General features: G+C 54.2%; 1 protein-coding gene across 7 annotated transcripts; it reads left to right on the forward strand.

Annotated features, from left to right (window-relative positions):
• Positions 1-1,157: 1,157 nt before the first annotated feature.
• On the forward strand, positions 1,158-21,087 carry DORIP1 (dopamine receptor interacting protein 1). Of its 7 annotated transcripts, none has more exons than XM_089778264.1 (5): positions 1,158-1,290; positions 4,883-5,407; positions 8,536-8,625; positions 11,305-11,439; positions 16,960-21,087. In XM_089778264.1, the coding sequence occupies exons 2-5, from the start codon at positions 4,884-4,886 to the stop codon at positions 17,144-17,146; spliced, it is 936 nt and encodes a 311-aa protein (XP_089634390.1). In that variant the 5' UTR covers positions 1,158-1,290; position 4,883; the 3' UTR covers positions 17,147-21,087. The 7 variants fall into 7 exon arrangements, with proteins under 7 accessions (XP_089634390.1, XP_089634391.1, XP_006120767.3 ...); XM_089778265.1 differs by lacking the exon at positions 1,158-1,290 and adding an exon at positions 1,314-1,330; XM_006120705.5 differs by lacking the exons at positions 1,158-1,290; positions 16,960-21,087 and adding an exon at positions 11,756-11,819 and having other exon boundaries at positions 2,485-5,407.
• The last annotated feature ends 52 nt before the right edge of the window (positions 21,088-21,139 follow it).

A 21,139-nucleotide genomic window follows, 5' to 3' on the forward strand; every position in this document is an offset into this window, starting at 1 on the left:
GGCAGAGTTCCACTGGGCGTCCGCTGGCCCTCTCGAGCCCTTCGAGGGGCAGTGGGCGCTGTCCGGGGTTCTCTGCTCGGTGTCCCCGTCCGGCTCCCTCGTTTTAGCCCTTTGACCCTGTTTTCTCATTATTGGTCCAACATAGTCAGTCGGTTTTCTGGGGTCTGTGGACCCTCCCTGTAGGCTGGGGGGGGTCCTTTAGATGTGGGAGGGCTAACGCCTGCCCACCGCCCGGACACCAAATAGTCCCGCCCCGCACCACTTAGCCCCGCCTACCTCTCTTTAGCCCCTGCCCCACCCCTCAGCCCTTAGCCCCGCCTACCTCTCTCGCTCTCGCCCCACCCCCTCAGCCCTTAGCCCCACCTACCTCTCTCGCTCTCGCCCCACCCCCTCAGCCCTTAGCCCCACCTACCTCTCTCGCTCTCGCCCCACCCCCTCAGCCCTTAGCCCCGCCTACCTCTCTTTAGCCCCTGCCGCACCCCTCAGCCCTTAGCCCCGCCTACCTCTCTCTCGCTCTCGCCCCACCCCCTCAGCCCTTAGCCCCGCCTACCTCTCTTTAGCCCCTGCCCCACCCCTCAGCCCTTAGCCCCGCCTACCTCTCTCTCGCTCTCGCCCCACCCCCTCAGCCCTTAGCCCCGCCTACCTCTCTCTCGCTCTCGCCCCACCCCCTCAGCCCTTAGCCCCGCCTACCTCTCTCTCGCTCTCGCCCCACCCCCTCAGCCCTTAGCCCCGCCTACCTCTCTCTCGCTCTCGCCCCACCCCCTCAGCCCTTAGCCCCGCCTACCTCTCTTTAGCCCCTGCCGCACCCCTCAGCCCTTAGCCCCGCCTACCTCTCTCTCGCTCTCGCCCCACCCCCTCAGCCTTTAGCCCCGCCCACCTCTCTCTAGCCCCTGCCCCACCCCTCAGCCCTTAGCCCCGCCTACCACTCTGGTTCTCACCCCACCCCTCAGCTCTTAGCCCCGCCCACCTCTCTAGCTCCCGCCCCACCCCCTCAGCCCATAACCCCGCCCACCTCTCTCGCTCTCGCCCCACCCCTCAGCCCCGCCCACGTCTGTCTCACCCCTCCCGCAGCCCCGCCCCTTAGCCCTTAGCCCCGCCCCGCGTTCCCTGGGCTCGCGCCGCGCCTCTAGCCCCGCCCCTCACGCTGTCCCCGCGCGCGGCGCCGCAGCCGGGTGGGCGGGGCCGGTGACGCAGGGGGCGGGGTCTCGCCGTAACAACAAGCGGCGGCCGGGCCGGGCCTGTGGGGCGCGCGGGTCGATGCGGGGGCGGCGGCCGGGGGGGGCCGCGCAGGTAGGGGCGGGGCTGGTGAGCCCGGGGGGGGGCCGCGCAGGTAGGGGCGGGGCTGGCGAGCCCGGGGGGAGGGTGCAGAGGGGCTGGTGAGCCCGGGGGGAGGGTGCAGAGGGGCGGGGGGCTGGCGAGCCCGGGGGGGGGAGGGTGCAGAGGGGGGGGGGGCTGGCGAGCCCGGGGGGGGGGAGGGTGCAGAGGGGCGGGGGGGCTGGTGAGCCCGGGGGGGGAGGGTGCAGAGGGGCGGGGGGGCTGGCGAGCCCGGGGGGGGGGGTGCAGAGGGGCGGGGGGCTGGCGAGCCCGGGGGGGGGGAGGGTGCAGAGGGGCGGGGGGCTGGCGAGCCCGGGGGGGGAGGGTGCAGAGGGGCGGGGGGCTGGCGAGCCCGGGGGGGAGGGTGCAGAGGGGCGGGGGGCTGGCGAGCCCGGGGGGGGGAGGGTGCAGAGGGGCGGGGGGGCTGGCGAGCCCGGGGGGGGGAGGGTGCAGAGGGGCGGGGGGCTGGCGAGCCCGGGGGGGGGAGGGTGCAGAGGGGCGGGGGGGCTGGCGGAGCCCGGGGGGGGGAGGGTGCAGAGGGGCGGGGGGGCTGGCGAGCCCGGGGGGGGAGGGTGCAGAGGGGCGGGGGGGGCTGGCGAGCCCGGGGGGGGAGGGTGCAGAGGGGCGGGGGGGCTGGGGAGCCCGGGGGGGGGGAGGGTGCAGAGGGGCGGGGGGGCTGGGGAGCCCGGGGGGGGGGAGGGTGCAGAGGGGCGGGGGGCTGGGGAGCCCGGGGGGGGGGAGGGTGCAGAGGGGCGGGGGGGCTGGGGAGCCCGGGGGGGGGGAGGGTGCAGAGGGGCGGGGGGGCTGGGGAGCCAGGGGGGGGGAGGGTGCAGAGGGGCGGGGGGCTGGGGAGCCCGGGGGGGGGAGGGTGCAGAGGGGCGGGGGGGCTGGGGAGCCCGGGGGGGGGAGGGTGCAGAGGGGCGGGGGGGCTGGTGAGCCCGGGGGGGGGAGGGTGCAGAGGGGCGGGGGGGCTGGTGAGCCCGGGGGCGGGCAGAGGGGCGGGGGGGCTGGTGAGCCCGGGGGGGGGGAGGGTGCAGAGGGGCGGGGGGGCTGGTGAGCCCGGGAGGGGGGGCGTGCAGGGGGGCGGGGGGGCTGGTGAGCCCGGGAGGGGGGGCGTGCAGAGGGGCGGGGGGCCCCAGAGGCTTGTGGGGGAAGCTGTGGGGCTGATGGGGGTGCTGCTGGCGGCAGCGGGTGTGTGTCAGGGTCCTTCCCGCTCCCCCTGCACCGCCTCCATTGGGCGAGGTGGCTGCTGCCCTGAGGGCCCCTCTCCCCAAGCAGTGACTGGCTCTGGGGAGGAGCCCACGCTGGGGCCTGCCCTGCACCCAGCTCTGCAGAGCTCCTCTCAGGCCAGGCCAGGCCAGGCCAGGCTGCCTGCCCCCTTAGCGCTGTCGGCACCGGGCGAGCGGGGTGGTGTGGGCCCTGCGCAGAGCCCCGGGGAGATGGCAGTAGCTGCCCCTGCCCATTGGGACCTGGGAGCTAACGCTGCAGATCAGCTTCTGGCAGGACCCCGAGCAGGCCTGCCTGGGGAGATGCCCTGACACTTAGGAACGTTTCTCTCAAAGCCTCTGAGCGTTTGAACTCTCCGGTCCCTGTGCTCGCTCCATTTTCTGTCTGCCCAGCCCCGTTTCTCGGTCCCGGCTTGTGCTTTGTCACCTTGTAGCCTGAGCTTTCTCTCCTATTCAGGCTGTACTGGCACAGAACGTGGGGTCTAAAGAACCAAGCAAAGTTCACGTGCCGAAGAGTAATGACTTGTGCTGAGTTTCTTATAATTAACTGAGCCTACTGCCTAAATGGGCTGCAGCTTTGTTTTCCTTCCTAGGAGCCACAAGTAGTGGTGGTCTACATTTCTCTTGTCTTTAGTGGGACATCATTTGAAATAAAGGCTGAGGCTGCGTCTAGACTGGCATGATTTCGTGCAAATACTTTTATTGGAAAAGTTTTTCCGTTAAAAGTATTTGCGCCAGAGAGCATCTACACTGGCACGGATGCTTTTGCACAAAACACGGATGCTTTTGCACAAAAGACATCTTTTGCGCAAAAGCATCTGTGCCAGTGTAGACACTGTCTGGCGCAAGAAAGCTCCGATGGCCATTTTAGCCGTCGGGCTTTCTTGCACAAGACATTAACTTGCCTGTCTACACTGGCCCTCTTGCGCAAGAATACTTGGGCAAGAGGGCTTATCCGTGAGTGGGAACATCAGAGTATTTGCGCAAGAACCACTGATTTTGTACAGTACAAAGTCAGTGTTCTTGCGCAAATTCTCGCGGCCAGTGTAGACAGGCAGCTGCTTTTGCGCAAAATCTTGCCAGTCTAGACGCACCCTGAAAGAAAATTACCTTGGTAAAAAGTGTGGTGCTATATGGGCTCAACTCTTTTCTCATGTTAAAAAACCAACTCCCCCCTTTCCCCCCCCCCGAAAAACAAAACAAAACTGGTGTCTTTAAACTCAATCTACAAGAATAAAATGCGTTTGAGACTTGGAAGCCTTAAGTTATAAGGAGCCACAGAAAGCCTTAGGTTTTTACAATAGTTATTGTGTAAATATTTATCATGACACTAGGCTTCCTCCACCACACGCCGCATTTGGAAATGGAATTACGCAATCAGGCAGCAGCAGAAACTAAAAACCCCCAAGTACAGTGCTATGTTAAATGTAAATGCTATTGGCATTTTTCCTCTGCGTGGTGAAGACACAAAATGTATTAAGTCAATGTTCAGATGTAAACTTCTGAAGGAACAAACACAATGTGCTGGTCAGAGTTACGGACATTTGAGAGTTAGGAACAACCTCCGTTCTCAAGGTGTTTGTAACTAACTGCTAGTGCTTCTTAAAACGAAAGGGTCCTGACCGTTTCCTGCAGCTCTAGGGTAACAATCATAAACACTCGCTCATTCTGGATGAATACTTCTTCCGTAACGTGGTGTCATGTAGAGCACTGAATGGTTTGGGATCCGAAGGCAGCATTATCTAGCAGGTTATGAAAATCAGACATTTGGCCCCCAAAAAACCCTTCCTGAGGTGCTTAAGATGGATATGCCTCAGGAGTCCTTGTGAATGGATTTCAGGCTACTTAACTAAACTGAACTCAGTACAACGGCCTCACATTTCTCTGATAACTGTCCTCTAAAGTCACTTATATAGTTGTGACAGTGACTAACCCCAGGTTATATTCAGCAAGAAAACACTTCTCGTGCTAGCAAGTCAGCCTGCCTGGACCCTAGGGGAGCGAACAGCATCTTGCGTATGCTGGTGACTCATCCCTTCTTGCAGACTGATCTCTCGGGGTACAGCTTAATGCGTCTAATACCCACTCGTGCTTTAAAACTAATCTCCACTAAGACTTTCTTCAGTGGAGTTGGGGAATTAGCCAGGTCAAATGGGAAGAAACCTACATATAAACTAGGAAATCTCAAAGCCATTTGATTCTTAGCAGGAGCCAAGAGGTCTTGGAAGTCTTGTATACTCGTTTATTTTAAGTTCTGATCCACTCGCTGTATTTTAAATGTGGTCGTTCCAAAAATGTATGCTCTTGGTACACTATATTAATACTTTTTCTCTTAATTGCAGGATGAAGACACTGTTTGAAGAGATCAAAGCATCAATTAAAAATAATTATGATCAGGACCGCTCGTTTTGGAGGCCTGTGCTCCCTTGGGGAGGGGTTTTTACTATCAAAGCTGGCCGCAAAGCTGTATCTTGCACACCACTTTACGTTGAAATAAATTTGAAAAACACTTGTACGATAGATGGATTCTTGATGTTGTTGTATGTCATTCTGCATGAAAACGAACACTTCCCCCGAGAGCTCTCCCTTCATTTAGGTAGAGAGTTTGTCGACTGCTTTCTCTACCTAATGGACTCCTATAACTTTACGACAGTGAAGCTGCTTTGGATTTGGGACAAGATGGAGAAAGGACAGTACAAATCTGAAGTGCACAAAGCTTCATTGGAAATTGATTTATTTGGAAACGAGCATGACAACTTTACAAAGAATCTAGAAAGCCTCATGTCTACCATTCAAGAAAGCTACTGCTCAAATTGGAGGTGTCCAACTCGTATGCAGGAAGATCAGCAGAGAACAATTATCATAAAGTAAGTTGCAGCTCATGCTGGCATGCAACGCTACTAAAATAAACTTCTCTGTCAAAGGGGGCAGTGGTCAGTGTTAGCTGTCAGAGGGCCTTATGAGCTAGAATACGTCCGTGGCTGTAGGTAACCGTCGCAAACGTACATACCCTGTGTGTTCAAATCATTCCTTTTAAGAACTCGCTATAGAAGACTTAGAAACAAGCCTTTCTGGCCAACGGTTGGTTGACAGTGTGATTAAAAATAACATATTAATTGCAGCCGAGCATGTCTCTAATATTCTGCAGTGCTAAAGCTTAAATTGCTTGTAATGCTCAGCTGGTTCGGTGGGAATGTTGGCTTGGAGAGCTATTTACCAAACACTGCTGGCTGGGCTTTCTTCCCTCTGTTTGGAGCGTGTGACATGAAAATTGCTTTCTTGCATTCGTAGCTGTCAGCTTACTGTGACGGAAAAAGAGCTCTCCAGCCGTGCCTGTCACTCGGGCCGGGTCCTTCGACTGCAGATTAACACTTGCAAAATGAATTACTGGCCTGAAACGGATTGTTACTTCCATAGTAAAGAATAAATGTCTAACGCTGCTGTTGTGTTGACCTGTCCCACCACTAACCGAGTAAATGTGTTTCCAGGAGTGAGGTGCTGGTGACCTTTGCAGCTCTACCTAGCAATTAGAGGCGGGTTCACAGGAATAAAAGCCACAGGGAGAGGGAGTCTGAGTTGCTGTTAGCAGCTCTGTCTCAAATGGGGAGGCTCCGGCGCCTGTGGAACTGGGGCAATAGGTTGCTAGGGGAGAGGGCCTTTCTCTAACGCTTCCCAAACCACTGCAGAGGCTGCTAGATGCTGGAGTCATGTGCTTCTCCATTGAAACGCTGCATTACATTACTGAGCGGGTTGTGGCATCTCTGCTCTGTTGCTTAGAACTCTCACCGTGTACCCAGCTCCAGAGAGCATTACGCTAAAACATAGCGGGTCTGATGAGGACAACCCTCACGGGCTGACTGCCCGAACCGGGTGCGGGGCTCAGGAGCGAGTCCTGGAGGAGCTGTAGGAAGGCACTTTTTAAAGAACGATTTCTTAGTGAAGTACAGTGATAGAGATGTAGCCGTGTTAGTCTGGTGCAGCTGAAACAAAATACAGGACTAGGTAGCACTTTAAAGACTAACAAGACAGTTTATTAGGTGATGAGCTTTCGTGGGCCAGACCCACTTCCTCAGATCAAATAGTGGAAGAAAATAGTCACAACCATATATACCAAAGGATACAATTAAAAAAATGAACACATATGAAAAGGACAAATCGCATTTCAGAACAGAAGGGGGATGGGCGGGGAGCTAATATCTGTGTTAATATCTGTGAGCTAATGATATTAGAGGTGATAATTGGGTAAGATAGCTTCCCCCCCCCGCCATCCCCCTCCTGTTCTGAAATGTGATTTGTCCTTTTCATATTTGTTCATTTTTTTAATTGTATCCTTTGGTATATATGGTTGTGACAATTTTCTTCCACTATTTGATCTGAGGAAGTGGGTCTGGCCCACGAAAGCTCATCATCTAATAAACCATCTTGTTAGTCTTTAAAGTGCTACATTGTCCTGTTTTTTGTTTTAGTGAAGTTCGTGAGGCCAAATCTCGAATCTGGGGTTATGAATTCAGTGGATCTGCTCAGAACGATCACTGACTGAGCTAGAAATGGAGCTTACTGCCTGACTCTCAGATCTGTCTAGTAGAAACTTTGAGAGCTCTTGCCGCATCAGTGGTACCAGCATGACTCATGATCAGTGATTCTTCACTCTCCTCTCCTGGAATCCTGTCTACCTCTCCCATGAGGTTTGTATACTAGCAGGCAGCTGCAGCCCATGAGCTAAAGTTACAACTGCAGCATAGTGACCGCATGGTAAGGCACAGGGCTCCGCTGTCACTTCAGAACGTCCATCTCGCAGATTGAGGGGCTGGCTTTCATGAGCTTGAAAGTTTGCTGGACTTAGATGCTCTCGGTTTTGAACGTTTACCCTTTCGCTGTCGGCCCTGAGCATCGACGAAAGCCTTTCTTCAGCGTGGAGTGTTTGATTTCTTAGCTAGTCAGGTCCCCTTGCCCCCTCCAAACCTTACTCTGCGTGAGAGGCCACATGCTACCTACCTGTTCTGTGCTTGACTCACACTTCTAGTTGTTAATGTCACACAGCAATAGGTGTAGCAATTAAGGCTTTGTTTCCACCATTCTTTGCTGATGTAATAGTTGGATAAGAAATCACATGCAAGTAAGTGCTGTAAACTCTTCTACCTCTTAAAAAAAAAAGACACATTTGTCTAATCCTCTCATGCTGAGTGTGAGTTTTTAATGACTGGATCTGTGATTTGAGGCAATAGTAGTTCAGGTTTGATGCCTTCCATACAGGAGACTGTCAGCTGTTGGCTGTTTTCAAACTGTCTCCTGTCCAGTGGACTCTTAAAACGTTCGTGCTGTAACCTAAGTGTGCACTACCCTCTGAGTCTAAATACATCACTTCTTTAGACAGACAGGCCAGCTGATCAGTGAAGTCTGTCTGAGTGTGCCTAAGGTGGGGGTCTTGTACTGTTTTGCAAACCAAAAAATCCCTCTACTCAAAAGGTGTGCTGTAAACACATTGACCAGGGAGTGTGGTATGGAACAGCGCGTGAACACAGGTTTTAGGTTTCTGTCTGAAACGCGAGATGAATAAGTCAACCAAGCACCGGCCTCCTGTCTGTACTCTACTCTTTCTATATATATTTTCTGAGGCGCAAGGTATTTGGATTACCCGACTAACCTCAAACACGAGGGAGGACGATCTTGCGGGTGATCCTAGAGTACAGAACAGAGCCTTTGGGCTTTATTATGCAGCACACACCACGCACAGATGCGTGGACCACGACAAGATGAGCTGAGCTTTAGCGGATGGCACAGCTGATAGACGTGAATCTCGGCGGGAGTGCTGTTCCGCAAACGTGGGGTTGGCGTTCTGAGCAAATGTTTTCGATATTTAAGTTCAAGTAGCAAGGCTCTTGCACAAGAGCTACCATTCTAAAGACTCGCTGTGGGAAGCCAGAGTGTGTCGTTGTGGTGGAACGGTTTGGTACTGTGCAAGGACAAAACATCTGATCAAATCTCTCTCTTTCAGTCCTCCCCAAGAAATTCCTCATGGAGACTTGATTCAGCGGGCGGTGGATGAATTATTCTGTTCCAAGATAGAGCTGTGTGAACAGTATGGGTAAGTGCCCAATGGGTATTTCGGGGGTATTTGCGATCCCAGAGGGGGCTGTGCACACTCTTAGCCTGTGTGCTAAACAGCCCTTCCCGTGGATTGAAATGCTCTGCGCGTGGTCCCAGCTAGGGATGGAAGAGCCCATGTAATTAGTTAACAGGTTAAATGTTCAGTTTCGCTGGTTAACTGATTGACATGGGGGCAGGCAGGGGGCTGTTCCAGCTGGCTGGGCTGAAGAGGCCTGCCTGCCCGCCCGCCATGGCCAGGCTGCAGCAGCCCTTGTGCCATGGGTAGGGCCTGCTCCAGCCCCACAGGAGAGGGAGGGAGGCAGGAGTCGGGGTGGGGTTGCCAGTCCCCAGACCAGACCGTGCAGGCTCGTGGGCTGGGAGTCAGCAGGCTCCTGCTGGATGGAAGTGGCAGCGGGGGGGAGCAGGAAGGAGGAACCCCCCCACCCATGCTGCTGCTTCCACCCAGCACAAGCCTGCTGCCTCTGAGCCCCTGTGGACTGGGAGCCGGCAGCCCTGCTCCCCCGTTCGTGGGAGGCTGCTAGGTTAACCATTCCCAGGTAAGTCTCACCCATGAAGGGTGATGCTTACCAGGTAACCAGTTAGCCAGTGACCCATTCAGCCCTCGTCTGGACCCCTCCGAACTGCACACGTCTTCCAGGGGTTCTTGCCACGGGGCTGCCTTCTGTGAACCCCGAGGCAGGAGCTGGGTCAGTGGTGGGCAGCGTGGGAGCCGCGTGCAGCCTGGGGGGGTTCCTGTGTGGCCGTTGGCCACGTGACAGGGTTGCCAGATTCCAGTGGTTTCCAGCCGCGTCGCTTTCCCCGACCAGCGTTAGTAAAGGGACACGCACGTAAAGCCAACATGCACGTGCTGCAGGGCCCAGCCGCCCCAGGCTCCGGCGCCCCGCGTGGTGCAGGCCCCGGCCGCCCCAGGCTCCAGCCGCCCCGCGTGGTGCAGGCCCTGGCCGCCCCAGGCCCCGGCGCCCCGCGTGGTGCAGGCCCCGGCCGCCCCAGGCTCCAGTGCCCTGCTGCAACGCTGGTGCCTGGGCTTGGGGCTCGGGATGGGGGCGCCGGAGCTGGTGGCCTGAGATCTGTCAGGTCAGATGAGATGAGCTGGCGGTTCCTTCTGCCCTTGCACGCTGGGCTTCTGCCTCCGCGTCCCTCTGCTAACCAGGCCCCATCCAGGCTGCTGCTTGGCTCTTGGCAGCAGCTCAGCGCCCTGGCCCAGTTTCCCGCCCCCCCGTCGGAGGTGGCCCGAGGTCCTAGAGGAGGGGAGGACGGTCCCTGGCCTCTGAGCGTGGCCGCTTGTTGCAGGCCTTTGGAAACGAGCTTGCTGGGGAGTCGGGGCAGCGAGGCCTGTCCCAGGCCAGGGCCATGGCGCTGCTCCCCCCCTTCCCCCGCTGAGTCCCAGCCAGGGCTCCGCTCTTGGAGATCAGGTTTCCTGAGCAGCTTCTCCGCGGTGTTGCTGTAGGCACCCGCCCCTCGGCTCCCCCGCCCCGCCCCCCCCCCCGCCCCCGGCCCCCCGCCCCCCCCGCCCCTCGGCTCCCCCGCCCCTCGGCTCCCCCCGCCCCCGGCCCCCCCCCGCCCCTCGGCTGGCGGCTCCCCCCGCCCCTCGGCTCCCCCGCCCCTCTGGCAGCTCTTGGGCCCAGTTTCAAACCAGCCTTTGGGTTTCCCTCCTCAAGCTGAGGCCCCCTGCCCCTGCCATTCCGCGGCGGGGTTGGATTGGAGCCCCCCGCCTGTCCCCGGAGGGCAGTCAGGGTCTCCGTCCGTCTGTCCGACAGGCGTCCCCGCAGCTCCCTGCCTCTGGGAGGTCAGGTCAGCTGTCAGCAGATGACACAGCCCCCCCCAGCACTCCCCCCTCCTGGGGCTAGGGCCCTCCCGCCGGCTTCCTCCCAGCTTGCCCCAGGTTCCTCGCGGGTGCACGGCCGCATCCCTGCCCCTAGCAGAGACTGCAGCGGGGGAGGGTGGGGTCACGGGGCTGCCCCCCATGTGCAATAGTGTAACCAGTGCATTCAGGCATCCCTAGTAAGGGAAGGGCCGTGTGGGGGTGGGAGGGGGGTGGCTGCACCCTCCCCCGATCTGTATGGGGAGGGACACTCACCGGGCAGGTGAGAGGCTGGCTGGCCCCTCCCCTCCGCCTACCCCGCCTCCCTCTAGAGAGGGCAGAGGAATTGCTGCTGTCCCCCTTGGGCAGGGAGCCAGGGACAGTGCCCAGGTCGCTGCGTCCCTCGCTCGGGCTGGGCAGCGCAGGGGCAGACGAAGCTGGACCTGCCCCAAGTGGGGGGGCATGCGCCCCTCCCCCAGCTGTGCCCGCTGGAGCTGCAGCAGCCACGGAGAGACGCTTCCCACCTGGCCCCAAGTGGCTGCGGGGACAGAGGGCTGGGGCTGGCCTCTCCCCGGGGCAGCCCCGCCCCGCCCCAGAGCAAGGATTCCAGGGCAGAGAGCCAGCAGTCAGTGAGTTCTGGCCCAGCACGGCTTGCTGCATGCGGGAGGCAGGGAAGGGTGGCCGGCAGCCTCGCCTGATTCCTCGGCTCGGGGACGCAGGGGAGAGCCGGTCGCTGTCCAAACCAAACGCTAATATGGGGGACAACCTGCCTCCAGTCCGGCTGGGAACTGAACCCGGCTGAGCCGCGCTGCCGGCCCAGTGGCACCACTGGCATTTCTGCTTCTCTGCTTGCAGCTGCACGGGCCTCCGAGAGTTCACCCAGCGCGTCTTCTGCCACGGGGCACCTCCCTTTGTGGTTTTCAACATGCAGCAGTGGAAGCCGGAGGAGCTGGCGTACGTCCCGTACCACTTGGATGTCTCTGACCACAAGTGAGTATTGTGCAGCCCTGGCTGGCTGAGCCAGGGGCTTTCATAGAGTCACAGAACACTAGGACTGGAAGGGACCTCGAGAGGCAGCGAGTCCAGTCCCCTGTCCTCACGGCAGGACCCAGCACTGTCTAGATCATCCCTGATAGACATTTATCTAACCTGCTCTTAAATATCTCCAGTGATGCAGATTCCACAACCTCCCTGGGCAATTTATTCCCTTGTTTCACCACCCTGACAGGCAGGAAGTTTTTCCTAATGTCCAACCTAAACCTCCCTGGCTGCAGTTTAAGCCCATTGCTTCTTGTCCTTTCCTCAGAGGCCAAGATGAACAAGTTTTCTCCCTCCTCCTTATGACACCCTTTTAGATACCTGAAAATGGCTATCATGTCCCCCCTCAATCTTCTCTTTTCTAAACTAAACAAACCCAATTCCTTCAGCCTTCCTTCCTAGCCCATGTTCTCTAGACCTTTCATCATTCTTGTCGCTCTTCCCTGGACCCTGTCCAATTTCTCCACATCCTTCTTGAAACGCGGTGCCCAGAACTGGACACGATACCCCAGCTGAGGCCTGACCAGCGCAGAGCAGAGCGGCAGAACGACTCCTCGTGTCTTGCTCACAACGCCCCGTTCCTGCAGCCCAGACCCGTTTGCCTTCCTCGCTGTGGGGCGCGCCGTGGCGGAAAGGAGCCTGTGGACGCCGGGGGCGGCCGTGCGATGGGGCTGGCTGGCGTTAGGCCCTGGCAGAGCTGTTCTCGTGTCAGAACCAGCCCTCCCGTGTCCTGCGGCGCAGGCCCTGCCCCTCTGGCTGGCAGCATCGGGGCAGGTCTGCACTGGGCCCCAGCTCGGAGCAGAGAACTTGGCTCTCTCCCGAGGGCAGGAAGTGAAGGGCGACGTGATGAGCCAGGAAGGAGACCAAGCCCCTCCCCCTGCCCCCCGCCCCTTACCCCCAGGGTTTGCAGCAGAGCCTCTAGTGCCGCCCCCATTCTTACCTTCGGCTGTGGGGAGAACCCGGAGGAGCAGAGACTGGGGGGCAGTAAGACAGGGCACTGGCCCCCCCCGCGGGCTCAGCCCCCCCCCCCCTCCAGGCAGCATCCCAGGCGCTTTGCCCCCTCCCTGATAAGGGGGGCAGGAGATAACTCAGCGTCCTGGCTTCCCTCCCCCAGGACTGAAAAGGGGTGGAGCTGTGGGCCAGGCAACCCCAGAGGCCCTGGAGACAGCTCAGTGGTGAGCCATGCCCCATCCGTCCCCAACTGAGGGCTGGCGACACTGGGCTGCTCCCCCCAGCCCTTGAGCTCTCTGGCCAGGCAGGGGTGGGATCCCTGCTGGACCCGGGCGGATCCCACGGAGCAGCCGCTGGGCTGCCTGGAGCCTTGTCCCCTCCCCTGGGGGTGGAAGTTGTGGCAGGGGAAAGAGCAGCCACTGGGCCAGTGGCGCAGCTGAGGGGAGGGGAAGGGGCAGGTTCCCCGCCCCCCCAATCCCTGACCAGCCCTGGCAGTGGTGAAAGCGCAGGGGGGTGCTTCTCCCTGGCTGGCTCAGGGTAGCCTGGAGGCCGCTGGCAGGCGGAGGAGAAGGCCAGCGGGCTGTGCCACTTGTGTCTCGCACTGGGCGAAACCCACACGGGAAGGGGAGCAGGGCACCAGGCAAACCAAGCCGGCTGGGGCGGGGGGAGGACGACGACAGTGGCAGGTGAATTGCGGCTCCGCTGCGGCGCTGGAAACCCAGCTCGGCAAGCGCAGAGAGCGGGGGCCGTTAAACCAACGAGCAGCAGGCAGGGTGCCAGCCCCAGCGGCTGAAGGGTAGCGACTGGCCGAAGCCGGGCGACCTGAGGCGTTAGTGCTCTAGGTCTGCCGAAGGGAAGCTGCTACAGTGCGGAGGAGCAGACCGAGGGGCCCATGAAGACTGGAGGGGCGCGGGGCTCAGGGTCCCGCAGCGCTGGAGCGAGCTGAGGCCGTGTGTCTCGGGACCCGCGCAGGGCGCCTCCGGAAGCAGGTGTCCCGGGTTCACCACGGATTTGGGCCTCTGGTTGGAGCGTGGGGAGCTCCCCGCGTCTGCTCCTCTCCAGCGTGTTCGAGCTATGCAGAGGAGAAGGGCCAATTTACACAACTGTGCAAAAGGTGGAAAATGTACAGATTCCTGGCAACCCTAAAATGACTATCTGTAAATTAAACAGGAGTTCAGATCCACTTTCTAGATGTTTGAGGTGGCTCAGAAGTTCCTCACCTCTGTGCTGGAACCAAATGTAGCAGCGGATTATGTTCAAGTTAAGTGTCTCAATTACAAACTTGCCAACCAGCAGGAAGACAATTTGTATCTCATCGAAAACCTGCAAGACACTGGAACGGCAAGCTCAGCTGAAATACGTATCTAGAGCTTGTGTACCACATTGTGGCAAATCAGCATGTTTCATTACTAGACAACCTTCCTTTCGTTATGAAACTCAAAAGTACAACTGCAAGACATGATTAAAAACCTGTGATTTAAAACAAGGTTTCTTGCTTCATGATTGAAATTGGGAATCTAAATCAAGTCACACTACTTAAATGTAATAAAATGTGTCATGTGGTATATTAAAAATGCCTCGTGGGCAGAAATTAATATAGTTTTTTTTATAGGAATGTAACAAATAATGGTACAGGAGTTAGATTATTTATATCAGAATTGAGTGCGAAGTAGGAGAAAAGGGAGACTGTTTCAAGCATGTGATTTAAGAATGTTATAAGAGGGGGATCGTGTGATAGGTAAGAGCAGAGAAGCTCTTAAGCAAATCCTATATAGATACAAGACCCAGGCGTTAGGGATAGACGAGGCTGGGTTGTTGGTAAAGACGATACTGACCGGGCCAAGAAATGGTTAAAAAACATCTGAAACAGTCTGGTTCTCCTGGAATGTTAGAGGATTAAACATCCCAATAAAACAGGAGTGGGGAACCTTTTTCCTAAAAATGAGCCAGGGGCCTTACAGCCCGAGGGGGAGGGGGGCAGGGGCAGAGGCAGGGGCGGAGGCTTGGTTTTCTGAGGCTTTGGGATTAGGGTTGACCCCTTTCCTATCCTGACAGGTCGGATGCCATTGCTGTGAATGGCAGTGGTGCCTGGGCTGTCCAGTTGGGAATGCTGGCAACCCTATCATTGGGAAGGGACCAAAACTCAGGGGTTCGGGGTGCGGGAGGGGCCTCTGGGGAGGGGCTTGGGATGAGGGTGGGGGGCTCAGGGCTAGGGCCAGGGGTTGGGGTGCTGGTGGAGGTGCAGGGTACGTACTTCCAGCAGCTCTCAGATTTGGAAGCAGCCAGCTTGTCCCTGAAGCCCCACAGCTTCCATTGCCCATGGTTCCTGCCCAATGGGAGCTGTGGGGGCCGTGCTGGCCGGTGAGGGTAGCATGCAGAGTTTCCCAGATCACTGCAAGCCAGCCCCGCAGGGGGTGCTGAGGCTCACGCCTTCTGGCCTATAGCACGGAGATTTGCCATGGGCCTGATGAAATTAAGCAGGAGGCTGGATTGGGCCCCACCCCTGCAATAGAACAGTACCGAAGGGTCGCTCTAGCACTGGCACTGCTCCAGCAGACTAATGTTAAAGCTTACACACAAAGTGAAGGGGTGCCCCATAGGTATGGCCCATCTCCCAGAAGAGAGGGGAGCACAGGCTAAGCAAACAAGGCAGGTAGGAACATTAAAAGATTCACATGACAGATGGGTTTTATTACATGGGTGTATTGGGGGTAAACATGTTACAACATGTAGCATATGCTACCCCCTTCTTCCATAGCACATGAATTCTGGCAGTGGCTCAGAAGTCACAAGCAATTACAGTTGCTTGTTTTGATTGGATGTAAGCCTGGAGGTTTATCACATGGCCATCTTTAATTAAAGATTAATCTTTGATTCCTGGAGGCTCTAGGACAATTCTGGGGGGATTGGTAACCCCATGGGCCATAGTGGCATGTAACTAACCCAATGGGGAACAGACTACCTACTAGACAATACGCTCCATTTTTAAAAAAATCAAATAATAGAATCACTAGGATACAAAGAATAGGTGTTTTTACACTCTCATACACTTTACTTTTGCCTCAGAAACTGTCAAAACATGCTAAATAGAATGAATGCTAAGCTTTAATAAATTATATTCTTTAGTGTTAGAATAAGCCATCTCTCTGGCCATGTGTCTGTGAAAAGACAGCACAACTCAAAAGTAGCTGCAGTTTTAGAAATCTATTGCCAAGACATTTTTAAATAATATAATCAACAGTTTTGCATTTAAAGCAAAATCCCTCCCAGGCTGTATTGTGTGAAAAACAGACCCAGCCGAAAACCAGGCTGGCTTATAGGTGCAAACAGAGTTTGCAGAAGCAACCCAACATGACTAATAGTGCGGCTTTATGGCCAGGGCTTACAAACCACAAAACTGGCATTAGGCTAACCGAGAAACCCTGCCAGCCCTCGTGTGCAGAGCTCCAGCGCTCAGAGCGCGTGGGGCAAGGCGGGCAGGTGGCTAGCCAGCCTCTTAAGAGAAGACCCAGAACTACCTGCTGTTGGTCATGGGCTGCGGAGTTTCCAGTTGCACAGCTGGCACAGCAGCACAGATCTGGGCTGCTTGTGGACTAGCCACTTGCTCATGAGGGGGTCTCATGCCCTTCCCAGGCAGGATTCACTGCAACTCCCAAGTCTTTTTCTGGGCAGTTTTATTCAGATATAGAAGTGAAACAAACCATTAACCGCAACAGACATTCTTCTGCTTCCCTGGGCTGCAGCACCTTGAGGTTTTTTCTTCCCTTGTCTCTCTCGATACTGGAATGTCAGTACTCAGTACACTACCCTGCATTCCCTCCTCTCTGCTCCCCATGCTTCAGGGGAAGCATGCAGAAGCACATCTCAGCTTCTCCCTTGCCAGCTGGATCTGATCGACGAGCAGGGCTGACCCCGAAGAAGCATGCCACCCTGTAATATAGAAAACTCTACTGGAGTTTCGGCATAAGCATGGCTCAACTTTGTGTGCCTGCCTGCCCTGCCATGCTCCATGGAGCCATAGAGGTTAGACTATCCTGTCTATTAGCACTTTCATTCCTTCTTCCCTACCATGTAATTCAGCAGCAACACACTCCACATGGATTTTGCGTTGCTTTTTCCGATACTAACCTGGAGTGGAAGGGACATAAAAGAAGCCGTTTCTGGAGCTAGGACTAGGACAATGATCTTCTCTTGCCACAGGCTGGCACCCTTGCTCCAGGATTTGCTCAAAGGGCCATCAGTCACCTGGCTCCACAAAGCGATTCTCAGAAGCAACACTGCCAGTGCTAGCTCCCCCCACAACTCCTCTTCACAACCAATTAAATGCCTGCCCTCCGGGTTAGCGCTATTTAGCAGAGTTGTGACTATTTGCTTCCACTGTTTGATCTGAGGAAGTGGGTCTGGCCCACGAAAGCTCATCACCTAATAAACCATCTTGTTAGTCTTTAAAGTGCTGCATAGTCCTGTATTTTATTTAGCAGAGTGTTTGTGAGGGTGATCTCTGTTTACCTTAATTTGCAGGTACTTATTGGAAGGTGCCACCTTATTTAATAAAGAGGAGCATCATTATTCTGCAGCTTTCCAGATCGATGGGTATTGGATGCATTATGATGGACTGAGAAATGTCAACTTAATTTTGTTAAATAAACCCCCAGAATTTCTTCTTTTGTCATCTCTGGTTTATATTAGGGCAGCAGAGACTAAATGACGTCCGTCTCACGGCTGCAAAGTCAAATCACGTTCCCTTCTCTGCCAACAATGCGGACCCACCCCACGTGGAGGTCTACACTTTATGTATACTTGGTATCCAAGAAGAGAGTAGAACTACAGTAGTTCTGGGATTGTATCCAATGCTTTCACTCGAGCTAAACATTTGAAATCAGAAACACTATGCAATTTTTGTTTAAAAAAAAAGAAGCTATTTTTATACAAGCAAATTTTATGCTAAAATAAAAAAGTAAAAAACCAAGAATGGTTGTATCCTTTGTTTTTTTTAATTACTATTTCAAAGTAGCTAATAGAACTGGCATATGTGATCTTGTAAATGAAAGATTAATGATAACGCACAAAGGGGGTGGGGTAGAGTTAAGGTTGCACAGCGCAGCTTAGTTCTGGCATTTCTTCATTTATGGGTGTGCTTGAGTTCATGGCTAAAAAACCCTGAGTAAACCTAAGCTTTCACAAGCGAAATAAGTATCAGTTATCTAATGCCCATTCCATCCACCAGCAGGCTCTGAGGAACATGCATAACTCACAGAAAATCTGTGGATTACATGTGCATGAATAGCCCCATTTTACAGACAGCACAGCGGAGTAAAGTTGACAGATTATTTCTGAGCCATAGAGTGGCTAAATGATTGAGTGGCATTTGCCACATGGAGGCTCTAGATGCTCTGTCCAGTTTGTGTAAACTCTCCCTGGGATAGGACTCCCTTGTTCGACAGGGTACTGAAATATGAACATGTCAATAGAAGTGGTTCTTGACTTGCTGGTTCCTTGCCCGTGGCCCCATGCTACATAGCAAAAGGTCTGCTGCTGTGGGGAGTCAGATCTCTTCTCTCTGTGCCTGGCCTAACAAGGGGGAAGGCACACAGGAACACGACAAGGCATGCATGCTGCTAACGCACTTTACACTGTTCCTGGCAGCATGCTACAAACAAGCTGTTAGAAATCAGTCTCTCCTCTGTACTGTGCTAACAGCAAATAAATTAGGCAGCAAAAAGTAGCCTGTGGCAAAAGGATTAGCCCTCTGACAAAATGTAAAGTTCTACCGCAAGTCATAGAATTATTGCAAAAAAAGGGAATCACATAGTATAGCACCGATGTTGAGGGGCACTCTACGGATATGTCTACACTGCAGAGTTTTTCCAGAAAAACAATACTTATGTCTACACTGCTATTTCGTTCTTTTGACAGAAAGTTGAAAGAATGGAGGGGTTTTTCTGACTGCGGTAATCCTCATTTACCAAAGAAGCAGCCTTTTTCCAAAAAAGCTTTTTCGGGAAAAAAGGCATGCATGGATGTGGAAGAGAGTGGTTTTTTCGAAAGAAGAGGCCTCCAGGAAAAAGCACAGGTGCCCTGGTGGCCACTCCGTCCACAGAAAACACAACTTACATGCAAGATAGCGTCCAATCAATGTGGGCGCTATCTTTTGAAAAAGCAGATTGCTTTTTCGTTGTGCTTTTGCTGCGTGGATGCTTTCTTTCTGAAGTTTTTCTGGGAGATCGCTTCCGGAATAGCTTCGTCCGAAAGAAGCCTGCAGTCTGGACGTAGCCTACATTAAGTTGTCAGCTTTTGCACTGTCCTCTGAATATGCAGATTAAAGAGCTACATATTTTATGCAAATTAAGCCACCTTTACAAGCATTTTATCTGTTCATCTCAACGGGGTCTGACTCAGACTCTGTACTTTGTTTTTCAAATGATCTAGCTATTAGTTTTAGTAACTTGCCAGTAAAAAGCAAACAAATGTAAGCTTCCAGAACAGATTTTCAGGGTAGAGGCAGAATTCTCAACCAACCAAACACTAAAAAAATACATTTCACCATGGAGGGAAGGTTGCTGGTCGTCCCCCGATTCTTCAGGAAAGGGCAGCAGAAATCATTTAGAAGCTTTCTGGGCCTGCAACACCTAACTCCTCTGTCCTTACTCTTTCTGATTGTAGTTAGCCAGGCCGTGAATCTGGGCTGTTTTAACATGTGCGGGTGTAACTGTGCCGCTTTTACCTATCCAAAACACTACCTCCCCCCTCCCTGACCTCCTCACCTTTGCTCTGCCTGAATTCTCTCTCATACATGCACACACCAACATAACTGGACTATCTGTGCAGAAGGACCAAGAACACAACAGATATGTTTGCTTCACGATGGCTTTTCCAAGAAAGTATTTTGCAAAAGCCTGACACATTAAAGGCAGCCAAGAGCCCCGGTAGCTTATGCTCGACCTGCACCAAAAGAGAGCAGCTTGGAGGGTGCATTCTGGGATGTTACAAACATGCAAAGCTAATAGGAGCAATGTCAGTTTTTTGGCTCTGCCACATCCCTCAGGTTTGCAGCTCGGCCCAATGGAGCTGGAACATCATGTTCAGAAAGCCGGAGACCCGCCTACAGTCAAATACTGGTATTGCTGATGATAACCTCTGCTGCTGCATTTAAAAGACAAAAATCCCATGAATCGAAACTGCCAAGCCCATGTTAGTGACATTGTTACCTTTGCGCACCTCATTCCCTTCCTGCAGATTTCAGGAGAGAAACATTTAACGGGCATCTTAAAATTGAGCTGTAGCCACGAGGGGGTCCCCGAGTTCTCCCCTTCCCCACTAGAGCCAGAATCCCTTCCACCCATGCCAGGAGTGGCCAGACGTACCCCCAATTCTATCACTGGAAGGGTATTATTTTGCTCTCTTATCCGAACGCAGAAGGGGATTAACACGTTTATATTGGGAATCTGGTAGAGGTTAAAAAAAAACACCCAGGCATAAGCAAAAGTTAAGACTCCAAAGGGAAATAGGCTCATATTAACTAGTTCTTTAAAGGAGTGGGGAAAGGAAATCATTTTTTTAACTAAGTTTTGCATCCCCCCCCATGGAACTACATTGTGACATCCCTGTTACATGTGTCCCCATCCTATTGTTTGCCAAACCCACTCTGATATCCTAGCCTATATGCAGGTCCTGACAGTTCATGTGTAGGCTGCGTAACCTGCAGCGGCTCCAGGGATTTCTACAGGGCTTCATGCAGGTGCTGCAGTGCACGCATGTATTAGCAATTGAAGATTGGAATCAAACTGAGAGCTTGTTTTAGCCTGTACAACTCAAGTTTGGCTCTTAGTTGAGGTCTCTAGCTACTGCTGCAATACCAGTAACACAGCAGAGCTACTCTAAAAACTCTGCAAGGGCCACAGGACATTGGGAATCTGGGAACTTGAAGGACCTGGAAGAAAAGCACTGACACTGACATATGGTTTAAACAATTGTACCGCTAGAGGTTCCCATGCCGTGGAGGTTGGGTCACACTGCTCTCAAACATGCAGTGAGAGGCACCTGAGACTGCCGAACACTTTGTGCCCAGAACATGAATTTTGCGGTCAGAGAAAGGTTTAAATCGGTAGGACGTGTCAAGTTTTTCCTGAAACTGAAATTTCAGATAGGAGTCTTAGACCCTCGTCTCCACTTGGTGGACAGGTACTTGTGGGGTAGAACAGGAGAAGGGCTTACTCCTACATACCTTGTGAGGTATGTGCAACAGGGCACTGCAGTGGAAAAAGACAAGCACAGATTATAGAACTTCTCTTTATAAAAAAATGTATTTTAAAAATGTCCATTGAGCATGTTAAGTGTAACATTTACCCATACAAAGAAACATGCACAACTTTTTAAACTTTACTGCCTTGTGCACAGGCACGGCTTTCATGAGACTTATCACGTATTGTATTTTATATGCGAATGTACACACACGGCCATCACAGCATTACCTGGGTGAAAGATGCAGGTGTGTGGGGCAGGACTACAGTTTAAGACTACGGTATAAACTCCTCCTCTGAAGTGGCTTCTGAGAAAGGCCTCAAAAGCAGCGTAACAGACAAAGGTCAGAAAGCAGATCTCTGAAAATTATGCTCTCTCTTTGGTTTAATACTAATTGGGAACTAGGTCCTGAGACCTAAATGGAGCCGCAAGGCCCTTAAGGGACCACATCACATGGACG

The sequence above is a fragment of the Pelodiscus sinensis genome, chromosome 5 (genome assembly GCF_052426305.1).
Source record: "Pelodiscus sinensis isolate ZL-2025 chromosome 5, ASM5242630v1, whole genome shotgun sequence".
Taxonomy (NCBI): domain Eukaryota; kingdom Metazoa; phylum Chordata; order Testudines; family Trionychidae; genus Pelodiscus; species Pelodiscus sinensis.